Genomic DNA, 19645 nt, shown 5'->3' on the forward strand with positions numbered 1-19645 from the left:
TTCCTTCTTCCATAACTGGGCTAAGGGGCAGAGACTGGCGCCCCACGCCCTGTCATTCCCTGCCCCTCTGGGCTAACCAGGGAGGCCCCTAGGCTTGCTTAACTGTGGGAACCTCTCTGTGAACTCCTTACGTAACCCACGAGCTTCTGCATTTGGGTCCGAGCTGAGCCTCAAGCAGGCCAGCGTGACCATCCCCTGACCCTGGGTGAGCTTATTCCAAACCTGGAAACAACACTGCAGGCTGCACATCTGAACTGTGCCCCACGCTGGGGCTGTCGTCTCTCTACCTCTCGCTGTGGTCTGTGCTGTCCTGAGAGAAGGAAGTGAGTCTGAGGGCTCTGTCTTCCTCCTTCCCATGGCTACAGGGTCGCTAGGAGGGAGGAGCTGCTCAATGTGTGACCCTGCCTGGGCTCAGTAAAATTACTGAGTGTGAAACCAGGAAGCATGAGGTGCCCAGTGCATATGTGAGTAGCCTGTGCTCCCTGAAAGCCTCTCCGAGTTCTTGGAGCTGCGCTGAGGCTGGAGTGCTGTCATGGAGTCCCCGGGCAATGCTCTGGAACTGCTCCCCACAAGGCCAGACAGGACTATGGGGAGCCTCCTCTCCCTCGGAGCAGACTGTCTTCAGGGCAAGAAGCTCCCACGGCTTCACCTCCTGGGTCTGACCTTGGAGCATTCAGCATCCTCTGCCCCTCCGTGCACTTCCCACAGTGAGCCCGCCCCAGCAAGGTCCTGGGGAAGCCACAGGGTCCTGCCCCCCCACTTTGCAGTCAGACGTGACTCTCAGCCAGCCAGTAACACAGAGGTTTATTAGATGACAGGAACAGGGTCTAAAACAGAGCTTGTAGGTACAGAGAACGGGACCCCTCAGCCGGGTCCATTCTGGGGCCCAGTGAGCCAGACCCCCATGTCTGCCCTCACTCCTCGTCCCCAGCCAGCCCCAAACTCAAAACCCCCTCCAGCCCCTCCTCTCTGGCCTTTGTCTCTTTCCTGGTCCAGGAGGTTGCCTGATCTCTTTGTTCACCTTTAGCTATTTCCTTGCAGGGGGGAAGGGCCCGGGCCATTTGTTGCCAGGGAGACAGAGTGTCAGTGATTTATGCACACTGGCCTTTATCCCACCACCTAGAGATGTAAGAAATGCATAGGGGAAACTGAGGCACCCACACAGTATTCAGAGGAAACATTAAGAACAGTCCCACTTCGTCACAGACGCCCAGAGATTTAGTAAGTTCTGTCCCAGGCTGTCAGCCTTCGCCTCTCTTGCCAGGTCCAGGGCTTGGTTGAGACTTGAAAGCCTCACCCCCTGGCCTGGGAATTGGTGCTTTGTGTGTGGCCGAGGTTCATCCTGATCAGTGGGAATGTCTGAGCAGGCCTAGTCCCATGAAGACCATCTGAGCAAACCAAACTGACCCCCAAACACACGCCATGTGGCATGAAGAGCAGGGGCTAACTTCCAGCACAGGGGCTTCCACAGGAACCGGAACCCAAGGACTCATAGACTTGAAGGCCAGAAGGGACCGTCATGATCATCTGGTCTGTCCTCCTGTACCTCACAGGCCACAGAGCCTCATCCACCCTCTCCTGTAACAGACCCCTGACCTCTGGCTGAGTTACTGACATCCTCCAATTGCCATTTGAAGACTTCATATTACAAAGAATCCACCATTTACACTGGTTTAAACCTGCAAGTGCCCCATGCCCCATGCAGCAGAGGAAGGGGAGGGGAGTGTCAGGGTTTATAGCCATGCAGCTCAGTGTGGCAGAGGAACTGCCATTTCCCCCTCAGCTCCAACACACAGGAGTCCTGAGGCCCTTCCAAGGGGATTTCTTGAAACAAGACAAGAAGCCCCCAACATGAGCCCTTCCCACCCAATTCCCTCAGGCAATTGCACATCCTTACTGGCCTGGAGCAGCACACACAGCCTGCTGCAGTCACCAAGGGTATCAACCACCATCCAGGAGCTAGTCAGAAATGTAAATGAGTCAACTTATTAACTAGGAATGTGCTCGTGCAAAACCCAGAGGATGCTGTACACCCTGCCTTGGAACCACGATGAGGCCAGAGGCCGAGTCCAATATGGAGTATATCTAGAAGGGTCCCACGGGGATCTCTTCTCGCCCCAAAGCTACTCAGTCTTTGTCAGTGGTGTGGAAGAAAATATAAAATCCCGGGGGGTAAGGTTTGGAGCCGAGGCCCAGACTGGTGCAGTGGTGGATAATGGTGGGATAGGACAGTTCTCGAGAGCAATGCGGATCACCGGGGAACCTGGGCGCCCTTGGCCAACCTGCTTTTCAATGCAGCCAAAGGCTGGGTCCTCCAGCTAGGAGCCAGGAAAGCAGCTCTAACTTACGGGGGGGCGAGTTCTGGAAAGGGGGGGCTCTGCCAAGGCCGTGGGGTCATGGTGGAAATCGGCTGAAGCGTGGGCTGGCTAAGAGGGTGAATGCAATCCTTGGCTGTGGAGCAGGAGAAGGGAGGTGTTCCCACTGCATTCGGCCTGTGGGAGACCATTCTGGGGATGGTGCTCAGTGCTGGTGTCCGCGCTTCAGAAAGGACGTGGGCCAGCTGGAAGGGCTCAGAAATGAGCTGCAGTGATTTGAGGTCTGGAAAACCTGCCTTCCGGTGAAGGGAGAGATGCTCTGCCAGTGCTAGCCAAGAGACAAGGCAGAGGTGACTTGATCACGGTCTGTAAATAGCCACCTGGAGGAAGATCTGTGAGCGGAGAGGGCTCCTCAGTCCAGCAGACAAAGGCTGAACGCGACCCAGGAGCTGGGAGCTGAAACCAGACAAAGTCAGACTGGAAATGAGGTGCCAGTGTTTCAGAGTGAGCGTAACAGCTCAGCGAGGGATGGGTGGATTCTCCACACTTGGATTGTTTAAATCCAGATTGGACTTCCCTTTCACAAAGATCTGCTGTGGTGCAGGCAGAAAGAATGGGTTTGATGCATGGAGCGCTGGGGACAGTTCTCTGGCCTGAGTTACACAAGAGGGCAGACCAGACAATCTAATGGTCCCTCTGGCCTTGGAATCCAGGAATCTAAGTTTCCTTCTCTAGTGGCAGAAGGCTCAGTTCATGTTTCCAGCCTTTATTGAGTTTTCACTTGTGTTAGGGTAGTACCGAGAGGTTGGAGCCCATTGGTAGACACATGATAGGACGCAGTCTCTGCCCCAGAGAGATTACAGTCTAAATAGACAAGGCAGAGGAAGGGTAGGCGAAAGGCAGCTGCATTCTCCCCATTCGCAGAGGTTAAATAACTTGTCCAGGGTCACACCAGGCATCTGACAGAGCCTGGAATTGAATGCAGACCTGTGCATTAACCACCACACCCTCCTTACTCTAAGCCTCAGCTCTGGATTTCCTGGCCTTTCTGGTGTCACTCAGCCCTGTTGCATTAACTGGTGGTAGGTGGGGAGGAGGGTCATTTCCCTTGTTTTTTTGTTTAGTATTTCCAGAAATAGGCTGAAACCTCCCCAAGGAGTGTCAGAGCAGCAGGGGGCTTTGTGTGCTGGGGAGGGGCGTTCAGTGTTGCTGACTCTCACCTATAATGAATTCTCCTGTTCTGGTTTGACTGGATTTCCTGTAAGAAGGAGGATGACTTGAGGATTGAGGCGTTTGAAGATGATTCTGAGGCTGAAGTCAGTGGAGAAGAGTTTGACATCAGGGAACTCAGAGCCAGGAAGCAAGCACTGGCGAGGAAAGTAGCTGAGCAGCAGCGTCGTCGGGACAAGATTCAGGTAGGGCAGCCTTGGCGAGTGGGAGCGTCGCTGAGCCCGTCCCTCGTACACCTGGGCACTTATCAGAGGGGTAGCCGTGTTAGTCTGGTTCTGTAGAAGCAGCAAAGAATCCTGTGGCACCTTATAGACTAACAGATGTTTTGTAGCATGAGCTTTCGTGGGTGAACACCCACTTCTTCGGATGCAAGATTGTATCCCCACTGGGAGGGTAGGAGTCAGCTGTTCTCCCTGCTGTGTCTGAGGGCAGGGAGCTATTGGGGAGTCTCGCAGAAGTCTGAGCTTTCCTTCTGGGTCACATGGGAGAGAGTGGAAAAGCCTCCATTGGCTTCAGAAGAAAGGAGCCAGGCCAAGGTGAATGCAAACCTGTCGGACACCTGGGAGCAGCCAGGGCAAGTGAGGCCAGGTGTCACTGTGCTGCCCCCCGTGTGGGGTCATCCTCCCGTCAGGGATCTGCACAGCCAGGCCTCGTGATGTGCCTCTGCATTGCTGCCCTGGTGGGGGGGTCTCTGCAGGCAATTAAAGAGCCCCCATAGGGAGATGCTGCCACATGGCTGTAACCAAAGCATCACTTTGGCAACACAAGCAGACAGACAGAGGTTCTCTTACTCTAGCCTCATTGAGTTCCTAGAGCTTTCCCCAGTGGTAGCTTGTGAACTAAGCTGGGTGGATTTGGAGCTGGGCCCTGGTTGTGAGTGCACTGGCCCTTTAAGAGCAAGCCCACATGCATGGCTATTGGCCACTTTGCTTTCTCTGGCCCCTCTTCCTCCTCCACCCTCGCAGCCCAGATGAGGATTTCTCAGCAGAGGAAAATTCTCCCTGGTCCCCCTCCCCCTCACCTCCGCCCTCTCTAATGCCCAGGGCCCTTCACTTCCATAATTCTTCATTTTCCAGCCTTGAACGTAAGCCAGACACATCTGTCTGGCCAGATGCGTGAACTCTGCAGTCTGTGCCGAGGTGGTTGTAAAACAGGGCCGCTGAAGGCCCTACTGGGAGAGCGCACACATGTGTACCCTCCAGCTATTGGCTGGGGGCCCAGAACCACTGCACTGCACTTCCAACCCCACCCCAACCTTTCTGGATGTTTCCCCTTTTTTACAAATCCCTCTTGAGGTGCGGGGAGGGAGGGGCTGCCCTGCATTAACCAGCCCATTGCTGCTGGCAGGGATCTGCTACAAGGAAAGCAGCAGCAAGTGAGATGGAGATTGGAGAGAGGGGTTGTAAATTACTGTGTCCTGAAGCCTTCCAGCCTCCCAGGGTTGTTAAGTGGGAGGTGTCAGTAAATTCCCCACTTCCCAGCGCCGTGTTCAGACACAGCAAACAGGAACTGCCCGTGTTCAGGGATGGCAGTGCTTGCAGAGCCCGCCCGGGCCGCTAGTCCTTCTCTGCATCTGTGTACTGCTTCCCTGGGTGCCCCAGGGTCCCCACTTCCCATTGCACAGGGAGAGCTGGGGGCTGCTGGAGGGTGTTATGGGGTTTCTTTCCAGTGCACTCCTCCCTTCTTCAAGAGCTGCATGGGGCCGGGCCTTGGAGCCCGCTGGAGGTCAGCACGAGGGCGTGGGCTGCGTCGGGGGCTGTGCAGCTGGGAGCTTAGGAGCCTGATTTTCAGGCGTGGAGGAGAGCTCGTTGAGTGAAGTAGTTCAGCCCAGCGTTGGCCGGGAAGAGAATGGAGCAGGACATGTGGAGGGCCCCAGCCTTCATGCTGCAGTGGGTGCTGACCGGCAGCCTGAGGCAGGGAATTGGAGTCGCTAGGGAGCAGGAGGGGACTGAGCTTCACCAGCGTTTCATCTACCTGGGGTTGGCTGTCTGGAGCAGTGGGGTTCGGAGACTCCGCAGCCAGGCCTGGCTCGCTCCTGAGACTCAGCTGACACTGGCCTTGATTTCATCCCCCACTCCAGGCCCGTTGTAAAGCTTGCCTCCCCTCCGTGAGGAGGGTGGGGCTGTCTCCCAACCTGTCCCTGGGCCAGCAGCTTTCAGTCTGCCTCGCTGAGGTAGATACGGCCCCCCTCACTGAGTAGTGTCTGGGCACTGCACAGCCTTTAATGTGTCTGAGGGCAGCACGACCTTTATCCCCACATGACAGATGGGAACTGAGGCCCAGAGGGACTTCGGAAGTGTCTACGCTGCAGTAAAAGACCAGCAGCATGGCCACAGCTAGCCCAGGGTTGCAGTGGAGACATTTGGTCTCAGGCTGGAGCCTGGGTTCTGAAACCCACGGGAAGGGCGGGGTGGGGCGGGGTCTCAGAGCCCAGGTCCCAGCCCAGGCCCAAACAGCTACACGCAGTTTGTAGCCCCGCAAGCCACAGTTAACTGACCTGGGCTCTGAGACTCAGGGCCACAGGGGGGTTATTGCAATTTAGACGTATCCTGAGGGACTTGCCCAGGGTTGCAGGGAATCTGTGGCGGGCCGGGAGTTGAGCCCACCTGGCAGGTTAGTGCCCTGGCCACTGAGTTATCCTCTTTCTCTCCCTTTCCCCATCTCTCAATCCCTCCAGCCCGCTGGCTGGCTTCAGTGCTTTTCGCTGAGCTCCCTGCAGCTGGTCAGGCTCTGTGGTGCCCCGAAGGGAGTGCAGCATTCCAGGAGCAGACTCAGCCGCCCTGTGGAGAGGGGTTCTCTGTGCATGCAGCCCCAAATCCCACCCGTCTCCTTTGCCTCTGCCCCTGCAAGCCCTTCTCTAATGTTCTGTCCACCTCGCCCCTCAGGCTGGGTCTGCCATGCCCCAGGTTCCTCCCCCAGGGGGACTGACTGAGGTCGGATTAGCTCTCCCCACCCAGCTGGATTAGCTGCATTCTTCCCAGCTGAATCTTCTGGCATTTCCTGCCCATTTCTGCTAGCAGTGTCCTCTCTGCCGTGCTCCCCATCTCCCATCATGGCTGCCAGCAGGTTGCATGACTCCCCACCCTAGGGCGCTAGTGAAGGCCAGCCCCAAGCCCTGTAAGACCCTTAGACATGTGCGCCAGGTTGGTTACTGGCTATTTGCCATTGCTTCCGCTCCTTTAGTCAGCTTTGTCTCCACGACAGGGCCGGTATCCGAGCCCACCGAATGCAGTGGAGTGACACCCAGAGCCTATGTTCCCTGCACTCCCTTTAGGTAACGGTGCCTGGCGCTCCTGGCCCCATTAGCCTCTGCGTGCTCTAAGAGACTGGTCCATTTCCCGGGAGGGAGAGGAGCGTGGCCTGAAGCCTCTCCTTCCCTTTGAAGGCCTGTGCCCCTGGTGCGGTAGGGGTTGGAGCAGGAGCCAGAGGGCATAGACTTTCAGCTCTGTCTACCTGTACATTTCATAGCTTGTTCTCTCTGCCCTGGGCTGGCATCCCCTTGGCCCGCCTTCCCTGCAGGGGCAGAGTCCTGGTGCCCCCTGCACCCATCTCCTGCCATTCATCCCAGCTGGTGTGTCTGCCCACTCCTCCCCTTTGCTCCCAGCCAGCATAAGTGCTGCTGCATTTAAACTTAGAGCCGCACGGCTGAGTTCAGCTTTTTGAGCTCTTATATTCTTCTCACACACTGGCATAGATGCTGTCACGGAGTCCCCGGGCGAGGCTCTGGAGCTGCTCCCCACAAAGCCAGGCAGGACTCTGGGGAGCCTCCTCTCCCTCGGAGCAGCCTGTCTGCAGGGCAAGAAGCTCCCACGGCTTCACCTCCTGGGTCTCCTTGGAGCATTCAGCATCCTCTGCCCCTCCGTGCGCTTCCCACAGCGAGTCCGCCCAGGCGGGGTCCTGGGGAAGCCAGAGGGTCCTGCACCCCCACTGCGCAGTCAGACGTGACTCTCAGCCAGCCAGTAACACAGAGGTTTATTAGATGACAGGAACAGGGTCTAAAACAGAGCTTGTAGGTACCGAGAACCCCGTCTGCACTTCACTCCTCGTCCCCAGCCAGCTCCAGACTGAAAAACCCCCTCCAGCCCCTCCTTTCTGGCCTTTGTCTCTTTCCCGGGCCAGGAGGTCACCTGATCTCTTTGTTCTCCCCCACCTTTAGCATCCCCTTGCAGGGGGGGGGAAAGGGCCTGGCCATTAGTTGCCAGGAGACAGAAGTCGGACAGAAACTGAGGCCCCCCCACAGTATTCAGAGGAAACATTAGGAACAGCCCCACTTTGTCACAGGGGTGGTAATTCTAACTCTGTGTGTGGCAGCTGGGCCCCTCTCAGGCAGCCATGTTCTTTCTTAGGAAGCGCTGGCTGCTGCCTGGGTTCCCAGCCTCCCCCACCCCTTGGCCGAGCCCTTGTGCCACTGCTGTGCACTGGGAGCGGTCAGGTTTCCTGAACCGCCAAAAACATCCCACCTGAACCATAACAGGCTCTTCCTCTGGATGCTGCTATTGTTTTGCTCGACATTACAGAAGCAGCTTAACTGGGCAGCCAATTATGACATGTCTTCCCAAAATAGCCTCACTCCTGTCCCCTCCAAGCACACACAGTGGCCACCCCCTTAAGATGCAGCCGCTCCTTTGTGGTGGCTGCGTGAGTAACTTTCTAAATATAGCCACATCCCATTCACGCTTTCCACTGAGGAACAATGCGGCGGGTGCACACGCGCTGACACGCACCTGCCGGGGAGCGGGTGCCTGCTGGCTGCGGAAGGCGTACACCCACCCCCGGCGGCTCCACCGCGGCGGCGGCCCCAGCTCCCTACCAGGCACGGGGCACGTTTACGCCTGAGGAAGACGCTGCCGACAAACCTTGGAACTAGGAAACCCTGGAGCAGTCTCTAGTAACAGGCATTGTTCTCGGTCCCTTGGAAAATCCGCCTGTATCCCCACGGAGCAGACAAAGCCCGAGTGGGCAGAGGCGCCTGGACAAGAGCAGGAATGGCGTCGGCGCCCCAGCCGTGGCATGGGGGCTGGCAGAGGGGCTGTCACACTGCTAACAGCCCCACGGGGCTCCTCCCGCAGCGGGGACACTATTCATTGCTTCCCAGGGCTGTCCTGGGGTGCCTCTGCCCACCGCAGTCTGCACTGTGACTGGTACCGCCCCCCCCAGGCCCTGCACGGTCTGCACCATGGCTCTGCCCGTGGCTGGCTCCCTTTCCAAACAGGAGGCACTGGCACGGTCCCCAGGGGGTTCCAGCTGGTGCTGACATGGAGGGAATTTGGGGCTCCAGTGTGTTCAGAAGTGTCTGATTTCTGTGCTGTCACCAGCTGGGGCAGCTCCTTGCACTCCCTGGGCACGTGGGCTGAGGGCCTTGAGGAGACCAGCCTGGAGTATCCCATTGGGGCAGAGTGCAGGGCAGACGCCGTGGCTCCAGGCCATGGGCTGGCGGAGGATGTGGAGTGCTGCCTGGTCCTCAGCTCTCCTCCTTCCTGCCATGTAAATGAGCCACTGCTTCCTCTGCCAGAGAGGCATGGAGCACTCGCTTCCTCTTGCCCCAAGAGCTCAGGGTTGTAGCCAGGCTGGCCTCACCCACTGGGAACCAGGGCCCCAAAGTCCATCTCATGCCAATGCAGCTGTTACTCTAATGCTAGTAATACTCTGTGCCAGGGCTTCACACACAGCCTGGCCTCCCAGCTCGTGGGGAAGGGCCATTGTCCCCATTCTAGTGATGGGGAAACTGAGGCCCGGAGAGATGAAGTGGTTTCCCAGAGTTACACATCACAGGAATAGAAGCCTGGGATCCCAACTCCCAGCCCAGTTTCTCTTCCTCTTGACCATGGTGCAGGCTCCTGTGTCCTCAGTACCAGCGGAAGAGTTAATGTGGCTCCTGCCTCTCAGTTTTGCACACAGGCTCTCTTCCGTCTTTGGCACAAGGCCAGTGAGAGGCTGTATGAATCACAGGCCACTCCCCCCCCATGTCCCCTTGGCCAGAGGCTTCTGCAGCCTTTTACTCTCTCAAACAAAAATAAATCTCGCTGCCGGCCTCTGAACTCTGCAAAGGCGAATTTCCCTCTGGCTCCCTGAGCGTCCTGGAGCTGCAAGGGGACTTGGCACACTCCCCACAACCTCGCTCTTTCACTCCCTGCGCATCCTGTGTCCTTCTCTCACCGGGCGGCCCGGGGAGCGGAATGGGACGTGACGACCAGCACAGGCCCTGCTCGCAGCTGCCAGGAGTCTGATGGGTACAGTCTGAGAGAGCTAGGACAGCAAATGCCGCATGCAAGGGGGCATGCAGACGGGGTCACCTGTACACAGGGTCCCACGCAGTGTCTCAGGCCTGGCATCACCCATGTGCATACGCACGCAGGGTCTCATATGGGGAGTGATCTGTGTTCAGACATCCTCCCACAGTAACCCTGAAACCCGCTATCCAGTGGGGCCTGACCTGTCACGTGCACTTAACCCCTCTGCTCCCAGGTGAGGGGGAGCTGGGGCTGCCCTTGCCAAAGGGGGCATGCAGAATGCCATGGTGCCAGCCACCGCCTGGGAGCCTCTCTCCCTGCAGTCCCCTGGCACTAGTCTGAATTCTGAACGGGGCTGTCTCACTGCCCTTCTCCCACACCGACATCCAGAGGAGCTAGCAGCAGCTGCCATACCGCATAGCACAGCAAAGCCCTCCCTAGGTCCCTCGTCCACCTGCACTCCCCGCAAGGGCCCTGCCCACTGGAGCACCAGCTACATCTTAGTGGGCGCTGAATGACCTGGGAACCACCCAGCCTCTCTCTGTGGGTACAGATGTATGGTTTAAAAGTGCTTATACCAGAGGAGCTCTTCCTGTCCAGGAACAGGAATAAACTACACCAGCAGAAGGCACCTTTATACCAGTCTGTCTGTGTCCAGACACGGTATTCTTCCAGTGTAGCTGTGTTGGTAAGAAATCTCACCCCTCCCGGGCATAGTTACACTGGTACAAAAGCTGTAGCCGAGGCCTGAGTATCAGCAGTGAAAGCTCTGAGACGTGTGCTGCAGCTCAGCCAGATTTACCGTGAGAAGTGCCCTGTACACAGCCCCGGGGACGTGCGTGCCCCTGCGGAGCATTGCTGAATGCTCAGGGAGGCGAAGGCCTTGAGGTGCTGGGGGCGGGACGCAGCTCGCTGCTGTAAGTCCCATTAGCGCTCTCTGGCCCAGGAGTTTGGAGGCTCTGACCAGGGTGTTCAGAATTGGAGCCTGGGGGATGCGCCAGGTCGGGAGCTTGCTGTGGCCAGGCCCCCTGCTCACTCTTTGCTCTGGGCTCTTACAGGCTGTGCTGAAGGATCAGAGCCAGATGCGGCAGATGGAGCTGGAGATCAGACCTGTCTTCCTGGTGCCAGACACCAACGGCTTCATCGACCACCTGAACAGCCTGAAGAAGCTGCTGGAGTGGCGGAAGTTCATCCTGGTGGTGCCCCTGATTGGTGAGTAAGGCCAGGCGAGGTGCTGCTATCTGCAGGGGGTGCTGCCCCTCCAGCTGGGCGGGGCCCAGTCTCCCATGTGGAGCCCTCGGCAGGCTGACCCCCTCCATAGTTACTTGTGTGGTCTGTTGCTGTGCGGTGCCTTGGCTAGTGGCGGGCAGCGTGACGGATAACTGTATTCATGAGCCAGCAGCGACCCCACGTGAGTTCCCGCCATTGGTGCTGGGCGGGATGGGGTGGGCCCCGGGAGCCCTCTCCCCACACATGCCCTTTGGCAGGTCTCTTCTGGTCCCTGGCACGGTTGGCTCCCTTTCTGCCATGGCTCTGCCCACAGTCTGCTCCATTGGTTGGATCCCCCTCCCACAGGGGCCTATGGGGTGCCAGGGCACCATGTCTGTGGGAGGCAGGAGGGTGTTAAACGGGATTTCAGGGGAATTTTGAAAGGAACAGGGTGGGGGAATTGTTAAACAAACCAAGCAGACAGCTTAGCCTGGCTGAGCTGGGGCTTAGGCAGCCGAAATAAATGGCCAGCCTGTGTCCCAGCGAAGCCCAGCCCTTCTTTTTCTCCTTATAAAGCTTGCAGTAAAACCCAAGCTGGTTCCCGTTATTGGGAAACACTCGCCCTGGCAGATAACGGCTGTGCTGCTGGGTGGTCTCCCAGGGTGGCGGAAGGTTTGGTTAGCTGCCGTAGCTCTGATTATCCGATCACTCCCTGGGTTCGAGGTATCGTCCCTCTGGCCCGGCTCGCTTTAGGGCTGCAGAACTGGAGCCCTGTGGAGGTAGCCCGAGCCCCGGGCAGTGAGCCCCAGGCAGCACTAGCCTGCAGCCCAGAGAATTCCTGGAGGGACGCAGAATCAGGACCAGAGCTAAGCATCTCCAGGCCCAGTGCCCCAGAGAGCTGCCTGTCCCTGCCTCAGTTCCCAGCCTTGGGGTCTGTCCCAGTCTGAGTGAGCAGGACTACATGTAGCGTGTGGGCAGTGGGACAAGCATACCTGTGTGAAACACTTGGGAATGGAGGATTGCGGTCCTGGGCCCCTGCTGCCACGAGGGCCGGGAGGGGCATTCCTCTCTCCGCCTCGTGTTCGCAAGGCAGGTGTCCCTGCAGGGTGCAGGGCAGTAGTGAGATCCAGGGACTCGCGGGCACCAGAAGGAATTCCGTAGCTCAAGCTGTGTCACCAGGAAGATGCTGTGCCCTCCTGCTCGCTCGGCTCTTCCATGGAGGAGCCATCGTCACCACCAGGCAGCAGAGCAGGAATTCCTGTCCTGGGGGAGGATTCCTGGTTATGGCAGAGGGGGATCCATCACCTGGCTGGCTGCCCAGCTCAGCATGGGAACCCTAGGGTGCACAGCAGCTCGGCATTCCAGCTCCAGGGCTTTGGAAGCAAAGGGAAGGAAGCTGTCAGCCCAGCAGAGCTTACAGAGCCCTGGGGGGTTGTGCGACCCACGCTAACAGCACCTGAGAAGGTTGGCACCCTCCCTTCAGCTCTCGTGTGGTTTGATTGAAGCTGGGTAACCCCAAGCCCCAGCCAGAGGGTTAGAAACCCAGTGTCCCCACCCTGCCAGAGGAGCTCCTGCCCCGTCAGTCACTGGGGATCTAGGACGCTGTGGGCACTGCGTGGCTCCAGCTTCCTGCAGCCACGAGAGAAGCAGCGTAGCCTGAGCTTCTGGAGTCTAATCCTGGCTCTGACACCTCTTTCCCATTTGTGCCTCAGGTTCCCTCCATACTAGTGGGGCTGCTGGGGCCTCACCCCCACGAGGCTGCCAGATCTCCTTGCTGGCTGTTAGTAAAGCATGCCGAAGCAGCAACGGCTGTAGCTGTGCTGGACATAGGTTGATTTCTCCCGCACACACAAAGCCCTGTGAATTAATTATAAAATCTGTGCCCTGGGATCAGTGTGAACCCTTGGCCGAGGGAGCTGAGCTGGCCCCAGGTGTGGGAGTGGGAGGCACAACATTCCCCTAACAGCAGAGGTGCTCAGCATGGCGTCCCCGTTCTCGGATTGCAGGCTGCACAGAACCCTGCACCCCCGGGATGCAGCAAGGGGTTAAGTGCAGCTTTCCATTCACTTTGTTTCTCTTGCTCTTTAACCTGCTCCGTGCTCCTCGAGCCTGACCCTGCCATAGAGAAGCCAGGCCTGGTGCAGAAGCACAAACAAGTCTCCCCTTTGAAGCCTGTTTGGTTTGGAAGCAGGAAAGCGGATTTCGGGATGGAATACCAGCTTTTCCTGTTTGATGTTCCGTTTTTGCACCACTTCCCTCACCCCACCCCACCCCCGAATCCCAGCCGTGCCGTGTGTGGAAATGGCAGCAGTGGGTCTCTGGAGTCAGGAGTGAGTGAGGAGTGAAGCAGCTCCATGTAGCTTTCATCTGAATACCCAGACAATGAGTGCCAGCCTCCCCCTAGAACAGCGCGATCACACAGTGATTCACAGCACTGGGGAGAGGCCTCAGACCCCGAACGCTCTCCCCAAGCCCCCGAGGAATGCATATTTCCCACTTGATCTCAGGGCTTTGGCTTGGAGCTTGGAAAGAATCTTCAGAAATTAAGCCATGTCTGAAAGCCAGACTGGCTCCCTCCCTCCCTCCCTCCCGTGCACAGGCTCGCTCACACGTGTGCACAGAGAGCAATCACCCGCCTGCCCATGCCCACAGTCCCACGGGCTGTTTCTGCCGGGTGAAAGTGCCTCCTGGGGTGTCTCTTACTGGGAGCGGCTGTGGGGCCAGGGGCTCCCAGCGCTTTCTGTCCGACAGCCCCTATGGGCATTGCTGCGGTCTCTCTTGCTGGCAAGGGCAGCCCCCACTCTGCCCTCAGGTGCTGGAGTGGCTGAGGTTTTCCTGTCCCTTGGCACCAATACAGAAGGCTCTAGGACTTAATCCTCAGCCAAGCAAAATGAGCAGCAGGCCTGGGAGTCAGCCTGACCCGGGGTGAGGCTCCACGTGTCAGGAGGGCAGCATGGTGTCTCTGCCTCCCCGTGTCAGTCGCAGGGCAGCAGAGAGGACCCTCTGTCCCACAGGCTGGGCAGGAGGGGTCTCGCTTCCCCCTACTTCAGCCAGCCCAGTAAGGGGTTGGGACTGCGTGCCTCATCCTGCCCAGGCAATTGGCAATCCCACCTCCCCCCCTGAGCTGGGGACAGTGGCTGCCGTGAGGCTCGTTGCAGGGGAGACGGCAGGGCCAGGAGTTCTGCAGGCTTCCGTGAAGGTGCTGCGGGGCACACACTGCCCACGTAGCGCTTAGCCAGGTGCATTCCTCAGCAGCATCAGTGATTAGTTGCTGTAGCCAGGAGGTGGAGATGGGGCTGGATGGCCCAGCATCGTCCTCCAGCCGGCACTGCCCCGGGTCTGGCCTCCCCACAGGCTCTCTCCCCTCCCATCCCTCAGCCTGAGCTCTGAGTAGAGCATCCGGCTCAGCATGAGTGGGTGACAGTAGTGCCTGGAGACCCTCCAGGATCCAGCCTCATTGTGCTGGGCACACTCAGAGACCACCCCTGCCCTGAAAATCGTACCGTCCAAATAGGCAAGACAAAGCTGGGGGGGTGGGAGAAAAGCAGCAGCATTCTCTCCATTTTGCAGGTGGGCAACTGAGGCCCAGGGATGAAGTGACTTACCCAGGGTCACCTGCAGAGTCTGTGGCAAAGCCAGAAATTGAACCTGCATCTCCTGAGTTTCAGTCCAGTGCCTTATCCATAAGGCCCTTTGGCAGATCTGTGTCAGTCTTGAGCATCCTGCTGCATCCTAACTCAGCTTCCTCTTCCCTTTTGTTTCCAAGTGATCAATGAGCTGGATGGCCTGGCCAAGGGCCCGGAGCTGGAGCATCGGGCGGGGGGCCATGCCCGCCTGCTGCAGGAGAAAGCCAGGAGGTCCATTGAGTTCCTGGAGGAGCGCTTTGAGAATCGCGACAACTGCATGAGGGCTCTGACTAGCCGCGGCAACGAGCTCGAGTCCATCTCCTTCCGCAGCGAAGACACCACCGGCCAGCAGGTAAAGGGAGGTGCAACCTGAGGAGGACACTGCTCGGAGGAAGCTTGCAGCACGGCAGCCCCATTTCTGCAGTGGTGATGAGGTGCTGAACAGAGAGCGCTGGAGCTGGGCAGAGCTTCTCTGCATGTGGGCAAAGTGCATCCCAGGGCTGGAGGGCAGCTCTCCCTCACCCCCACCCAGGAGCAACCCTCTGCACATCTCCAGCCATGCTGGTGGGAGAGGAGGGCCGCTCCCTGCCACAAGCCAGATGTGCTTGGAGCTACCCAGCCGTGGGGGTCAGGGCTGCAAGGCAGAGTCCGGCAGTTCTCTTTCCTGACATGGGTCATGCTGTCCTTCCTTCCAGGGCAACAATGACGACCTGATTCTGTCCTGCTGTCTCCATTACTGCAATGACAAGGCCAAGGACTTCATGCCCACCAACAAAGGTACAAGCACAGGGTCAGGGCCACTCACAACGACGTGAGGGCCCACACGCTGTGCCAGGCACCCAAGGGAGCAGAGGCTCAGGGAGTTTATCACTCTGGTCCTTTTGGCTTCCCCTCCCCTCACGCGGTGCTGTGCGCACTCTCTGCGTCCCTCGGCCCATGCCAGAACCTGGAGCCAGTGTGCCGCAGGAGCAGCCTGTACTCAGTCCTCCTGGGAGTAGCATTCTGCTCATTGTTTAACCTCTTACCAGCAGGAGCAGGAGCAGGGTGCCATGTGCTGGTGCTGATCAAACATGGCCTCCGCATTGGGCAGCTGGCAGTCTGAGGGCGGCTTAACTACATCGCTCAGGGCTAGGAAAAACGTCACTCTCTGTGCAATATAATTAAGCTGCCCTAAGCCCCAGTGTAGACACCACTGGGTTGCCGGAAGAATTCTGCCGCCTGCCGGAGAGGTGGATTGACTGCAGTGATGGAAGAGCCCCTTCCAGCTCCGTGGTTAGCGCCTACACACCAGCGCCACCATTGCCTCTTCCCTCGGCAGTGGCACATGGCGCGTATCCCGGGGCTGTCTGCACCCTAGTCAGGTGGGGCCCTCCCCTCCGCTTGCCCACTTGGCCTCTGGCGCCGTGTACTAAAATCAGACAATCCTGGAGCTGTTTGCAGGGGCTGCTGGGACGGGAATTACATCAGCAGCTGCCCCAGAAATCAACGCACATTTGTCAGCGCAAATTCTTAGCAGCTTAACTTGTCAGATTCACAGAGAAACCGTCACCAAATGTTTATGTGTAAATGATGCTGAATTTTAAAATCATGTGGATTATGGTGGATGGGGCCTGACAAGCTGACAGCCTCTGGTTTGTAACAAGGAGCCACGTCACCAGGCTCAGAACAGGGGATGTTTATTGTTGCACATTTCTCAGGGTCCGTACAAAACCTCCTGATCCTGCTGCCAACAGATCCCTGCCCCCACCACGCATCAGGTCCCAGGACGCCCTCCTGTCCAATGCATCAGGTCCCAGGACACCCTCCTGTGAGCCTCCCCCCAATGCATCAGGTCCCAGGATGCATCAGGTCCCAGGACGCCCTCCTATGAGCCTGCCCCTCCCCCAATGCATCAGGTCCCAGGACGCCCTCCTATGAGCCTGCCCCTCCCAACCCAGCAGATCCCAGGGGCCCACCCCTTACAACACAACAGGTCCCTAGACACCCTCCCTTGGGCCTGCCCCTCGCAGTGCAGCAGATCCTGGGCCCATGGTGGGCTTCCATGGACTCCTTTTTTTTTCCATTCAAGCCCTGATTTGAAGGCACTGTGTTTCCAGTGCTCATAGGAGCAGCGCTCTGGTCACAGGATCCAGCCGCTTACATACAGCGTGTTCACTTCCCCTGTCCACAGGCATGTAAGCAGCGCTCCCACAGCCCCAGCCCAGCATGATGTGTGCAGGTCTGGTGGGCGAGACCATTTCAGTTATTTCTCAGGGCTCAGCTCTTTCTGTCTAGCCCAGCAAAGCCCTAATGTTTGTGGCCCTTCAGAGGGAAAATGGCTCAGAGTAAGGTTTGGTTTTAAAGACCTTACAATGAGCACCAGCGTCCTGCTGGAACGTACGTCAAAGGCCATATTCCTGCCCCTCAAATGTGCTGCCTGCTCTGTGCTTTCTGCTTTACACACAACCCCAGCCTGGGGCATAGCAGGGCCCTCTCCAGGGTTCGTGTGGGACGGACGGACATGCTGGGGATGCATACAGGGGCCAGATCTAATCTGTGATAGGGACATGGCATGCCTGCTGTGCCTTGCCCTAGGGCTGTCTCTGACTGGCTTCAGGGGTCAGTATGCAGAAGTCGTGAGGCTCCATCAGAAATGATCTGCTCGTGAGCCAGACAGCTGAGCCACACCCCATAGGTGCCACAAGGGGTCATGCCCTGTCCAGGGCACCTGCAAGGCATGGGGACACCTTGCTGTTTGCCTTCAGTACATAATGCTTCATACCCCAGGTAGAATATCCTCCCCAAATACCAAAGAGCACCGCAGGGACTGTCCTGGGAAGAGCATGTGTCTGCAGCTGGCGGGGTTTGAGGACAGGGAGCATGGGCCAGGCATAGGGGCAGCATGAAGGAAGGAACCAAGTTGAGTCGGAGAAGCAGCCCAAGCGGGAAGAAGCAAAGAGCAGGAGAAGCTGAGGGCAGCATTAGGTGCAGCAGAGCTGGGTGGCTGCACGGCCGACGTGCTGACAGCAGAGTTCAGGTGGCTGGCAGGGGCTGGTTAGCTCCCTCCCTCAGGCCAGGAGCTCCCCCTAAGCACACGTCCTCTCTGGTTATTGTTTCAGATGATCCAATCCGGCTGCTCAGAGAGGTGGTGCTGCTCACGGACGATCGGAACCTGCGTGTCAAGGCACTGACCCGGAACGTGCCCGTGCGAGACATTCCCACCTTCCTGAAGTGGGCCCAGGAGGGCTGAGCGGGTGTCACTGAGGAGGAGATGTCCCCGCGTGAGTGACGCAGCGTGTTGCTGGTGGGAGTATGGCTTTCAAGGCAGCCCTGCACCACCACCACTGCCGCCCGACCCACCAGTGAACAATAAACACCACGTCTTCAAACCCCCCCCCGAATGGCCATGCTGCAAAGGGAAGGTCACTGCTGCGGATGGGTCGTGCGGAGGCTAGGACTCTGCGGGGGAAGAGCGGGGGGCACTGGTCCCTGGGGAAGCTTTGGGCTAGCCCCATTGCCAGTCTCAGCCTCTTGCTTGTCACATCCTTGATTGGAGAAGCTCCCACTGAAGGTCAGTGTTCTCCTTGGAGCTGTGCCCTGAGCCAGCCAGAGGAGTGGGAGCCTCCTGTCTGTTAACTGGCTACGGGAAGCGGGAGGGACCTGGCTTTGTGGCAGTCCCTGCTGGCGGTTTCCAGAGGGGCTTGTGTTCCTGCGGGAGCCCTGGCTGCGCCCCCGAGACACTGTGAACGTGGAGCTCAGGGTCCGTCCTGCCCTCTCTGGCCATTTCGCTCACACCTTGGCTGTTCCTCCCGGCCTGGCTCGATTCCTTCATCTGTCCACTTTGCTGGCAGCTCCTTGCAGCCCTAGTTGTGTCCCACGGGAGCAGGGCTGCGGCAGCCCCATCACTTCCCAACACTGGAGCCCGGCTGGAAATAACGGATATTTGGCTCTTTTTCCCCTTTTCAAGATGCTCTGGTCCCCTCTGCAGCATGGGGGCAGCAGGTCCTGCTCTGAGAACGTCACCTCAGGCTGTGGGGTTGTGTCTTGCTCAGGATCCATTGCTGCTAAGGAAAAGCATTAAATACCCAGGCTGCATTCATCCTTCATTGCTTCTGTCACTCTGCTCCACACATCCTCTGCCCCATATACCTCCCGACCCCCCTGCTCTGCTCCTCTGCCCCATATACCTCCCGAGCCCCCTGCTCTGCCCCTCTGCCCCATATACCTCCCGAGCCCCCTGCTCTGCCCCTCTGCCCCATATACCTCCCGAGCCCCCTGCTCTGCCCCTCTGCCCCATATACCTCCCGACCCCCCTGCTCTGCTCCTCTGCCCCATATACCTCCCGACCCCCCTGCTCTTCCCCTCTGCCCCATATACCTCCCGACCCCTGCTCTGCTCCTCTGCCCCATATACCTCCCGACCCCTGCTCTGCTCCTCTGCCCCATATACCTCCCGAGCCCCCTGCTCTGCCCCTCTGCCCCATATACCTCCCGAGCCCCCTGCTCTGCCCCTCTGCCCCATATACCTCCCGAGCCCCCTGCTCTGCTCCCCCATACCAGATGCACACCCTTAGATCCTGCCCCACACACTCCCTGCCTCTTGTCATGCTTGTAACCTGCTCTTAAGGCTTTGACATTACAATAAAACTCTCCATTGAGTCCCCCGGAGCTCATGCCAGGCCGTGCTTTGGGGTGCTGAGGGGGCTCTCAGGTGCTCGCTTTCCCAGGGGCTGTCATACGGGGCCAGAGGGGCCCAGGAGAAGGTGAATTATTCCTGTGGCCAGAAGGCAGAAGCAGCTGGGCTGGGCAACAGTGAACAAGGCCCTGACACTGACCTGCCAATAGTGGCTGCTTGAGCAGCTGTGCGAGAGCTAGTTGCCCCGTCAGCCTGGATGGGGAGCCCTTGAGCTGACCCCATTGCCCCATCATCTGCCTCATTGAGCCTTGTCAGGCAACGTCCTCTCCAGAGTGGAAAGGGTCCCAGGCGCCAGGCACTGGTGCAGCTTCCTAGTGCTGCTGGGCAAGTGCGGCCCAGCGAGGCCCCCGGAGCCAGGCCC

General features: G+C 58.4%; 1 protein-coding gene across 9 annotated transcripts in view; it reads left to right on the forward strand.

Annotated features, from left to right (window-relative positions):
• The window catches only part of SMG6 (SMG6 nonsense mediated mRNA decay factor), a 142590-nt gene extending 124608 nt beyond the window's left edge, over positions 1 to 17982 (forward strand). For 8 of the 9 annotated variants that reach the window (XM_039508330.1, XM_039508325.1, XM_039508334.1 and 5 more), the window contains exons 15-19: positions 3581 to 3730; positions 10834 to 10987; positions 14751 to 14962; positions 15306 to 15387; positions 17709 to 17982. In XM_039508330.1, coding sequence (XP_039364264.1) covers positions 3581 to 3730; positions 10834 to 10987; positions 14751 to 14962; positions 15306 to 15387; positions 17709 to 17839 — 729 coding nt within the window. In that variant the 3' untranslated portion in view covers positions 17840 to 17982. The remainder of the gene's footprint in view (positions 1 to 3580; positions 3731 to 10833; positions 10988 to 14750; positions 14963 to 15305; positions 15388 to 17708) is intronic. The other variant, XM_039508326.1, reaches the window with a different exon arrangement.
• Positions 17983 to 19645: the final 1663 nt, after the last annotated feature.

The sequence above is a fragment of the Mauremys reevesii genome, linkage group 20, assembly GCF_016161935.1.
Source record: "Mauremys reevesii isolate NIE-2019 linkage group 20, ASM1616193v1, whole genome shotgun sequence".
NCBI classification, from domain to species: domain Eukaryota; kingdom Metazoa; phylum Chordata; order Testudines; family Geoemydidae; genus Mauremys; species Mauremys reevesii.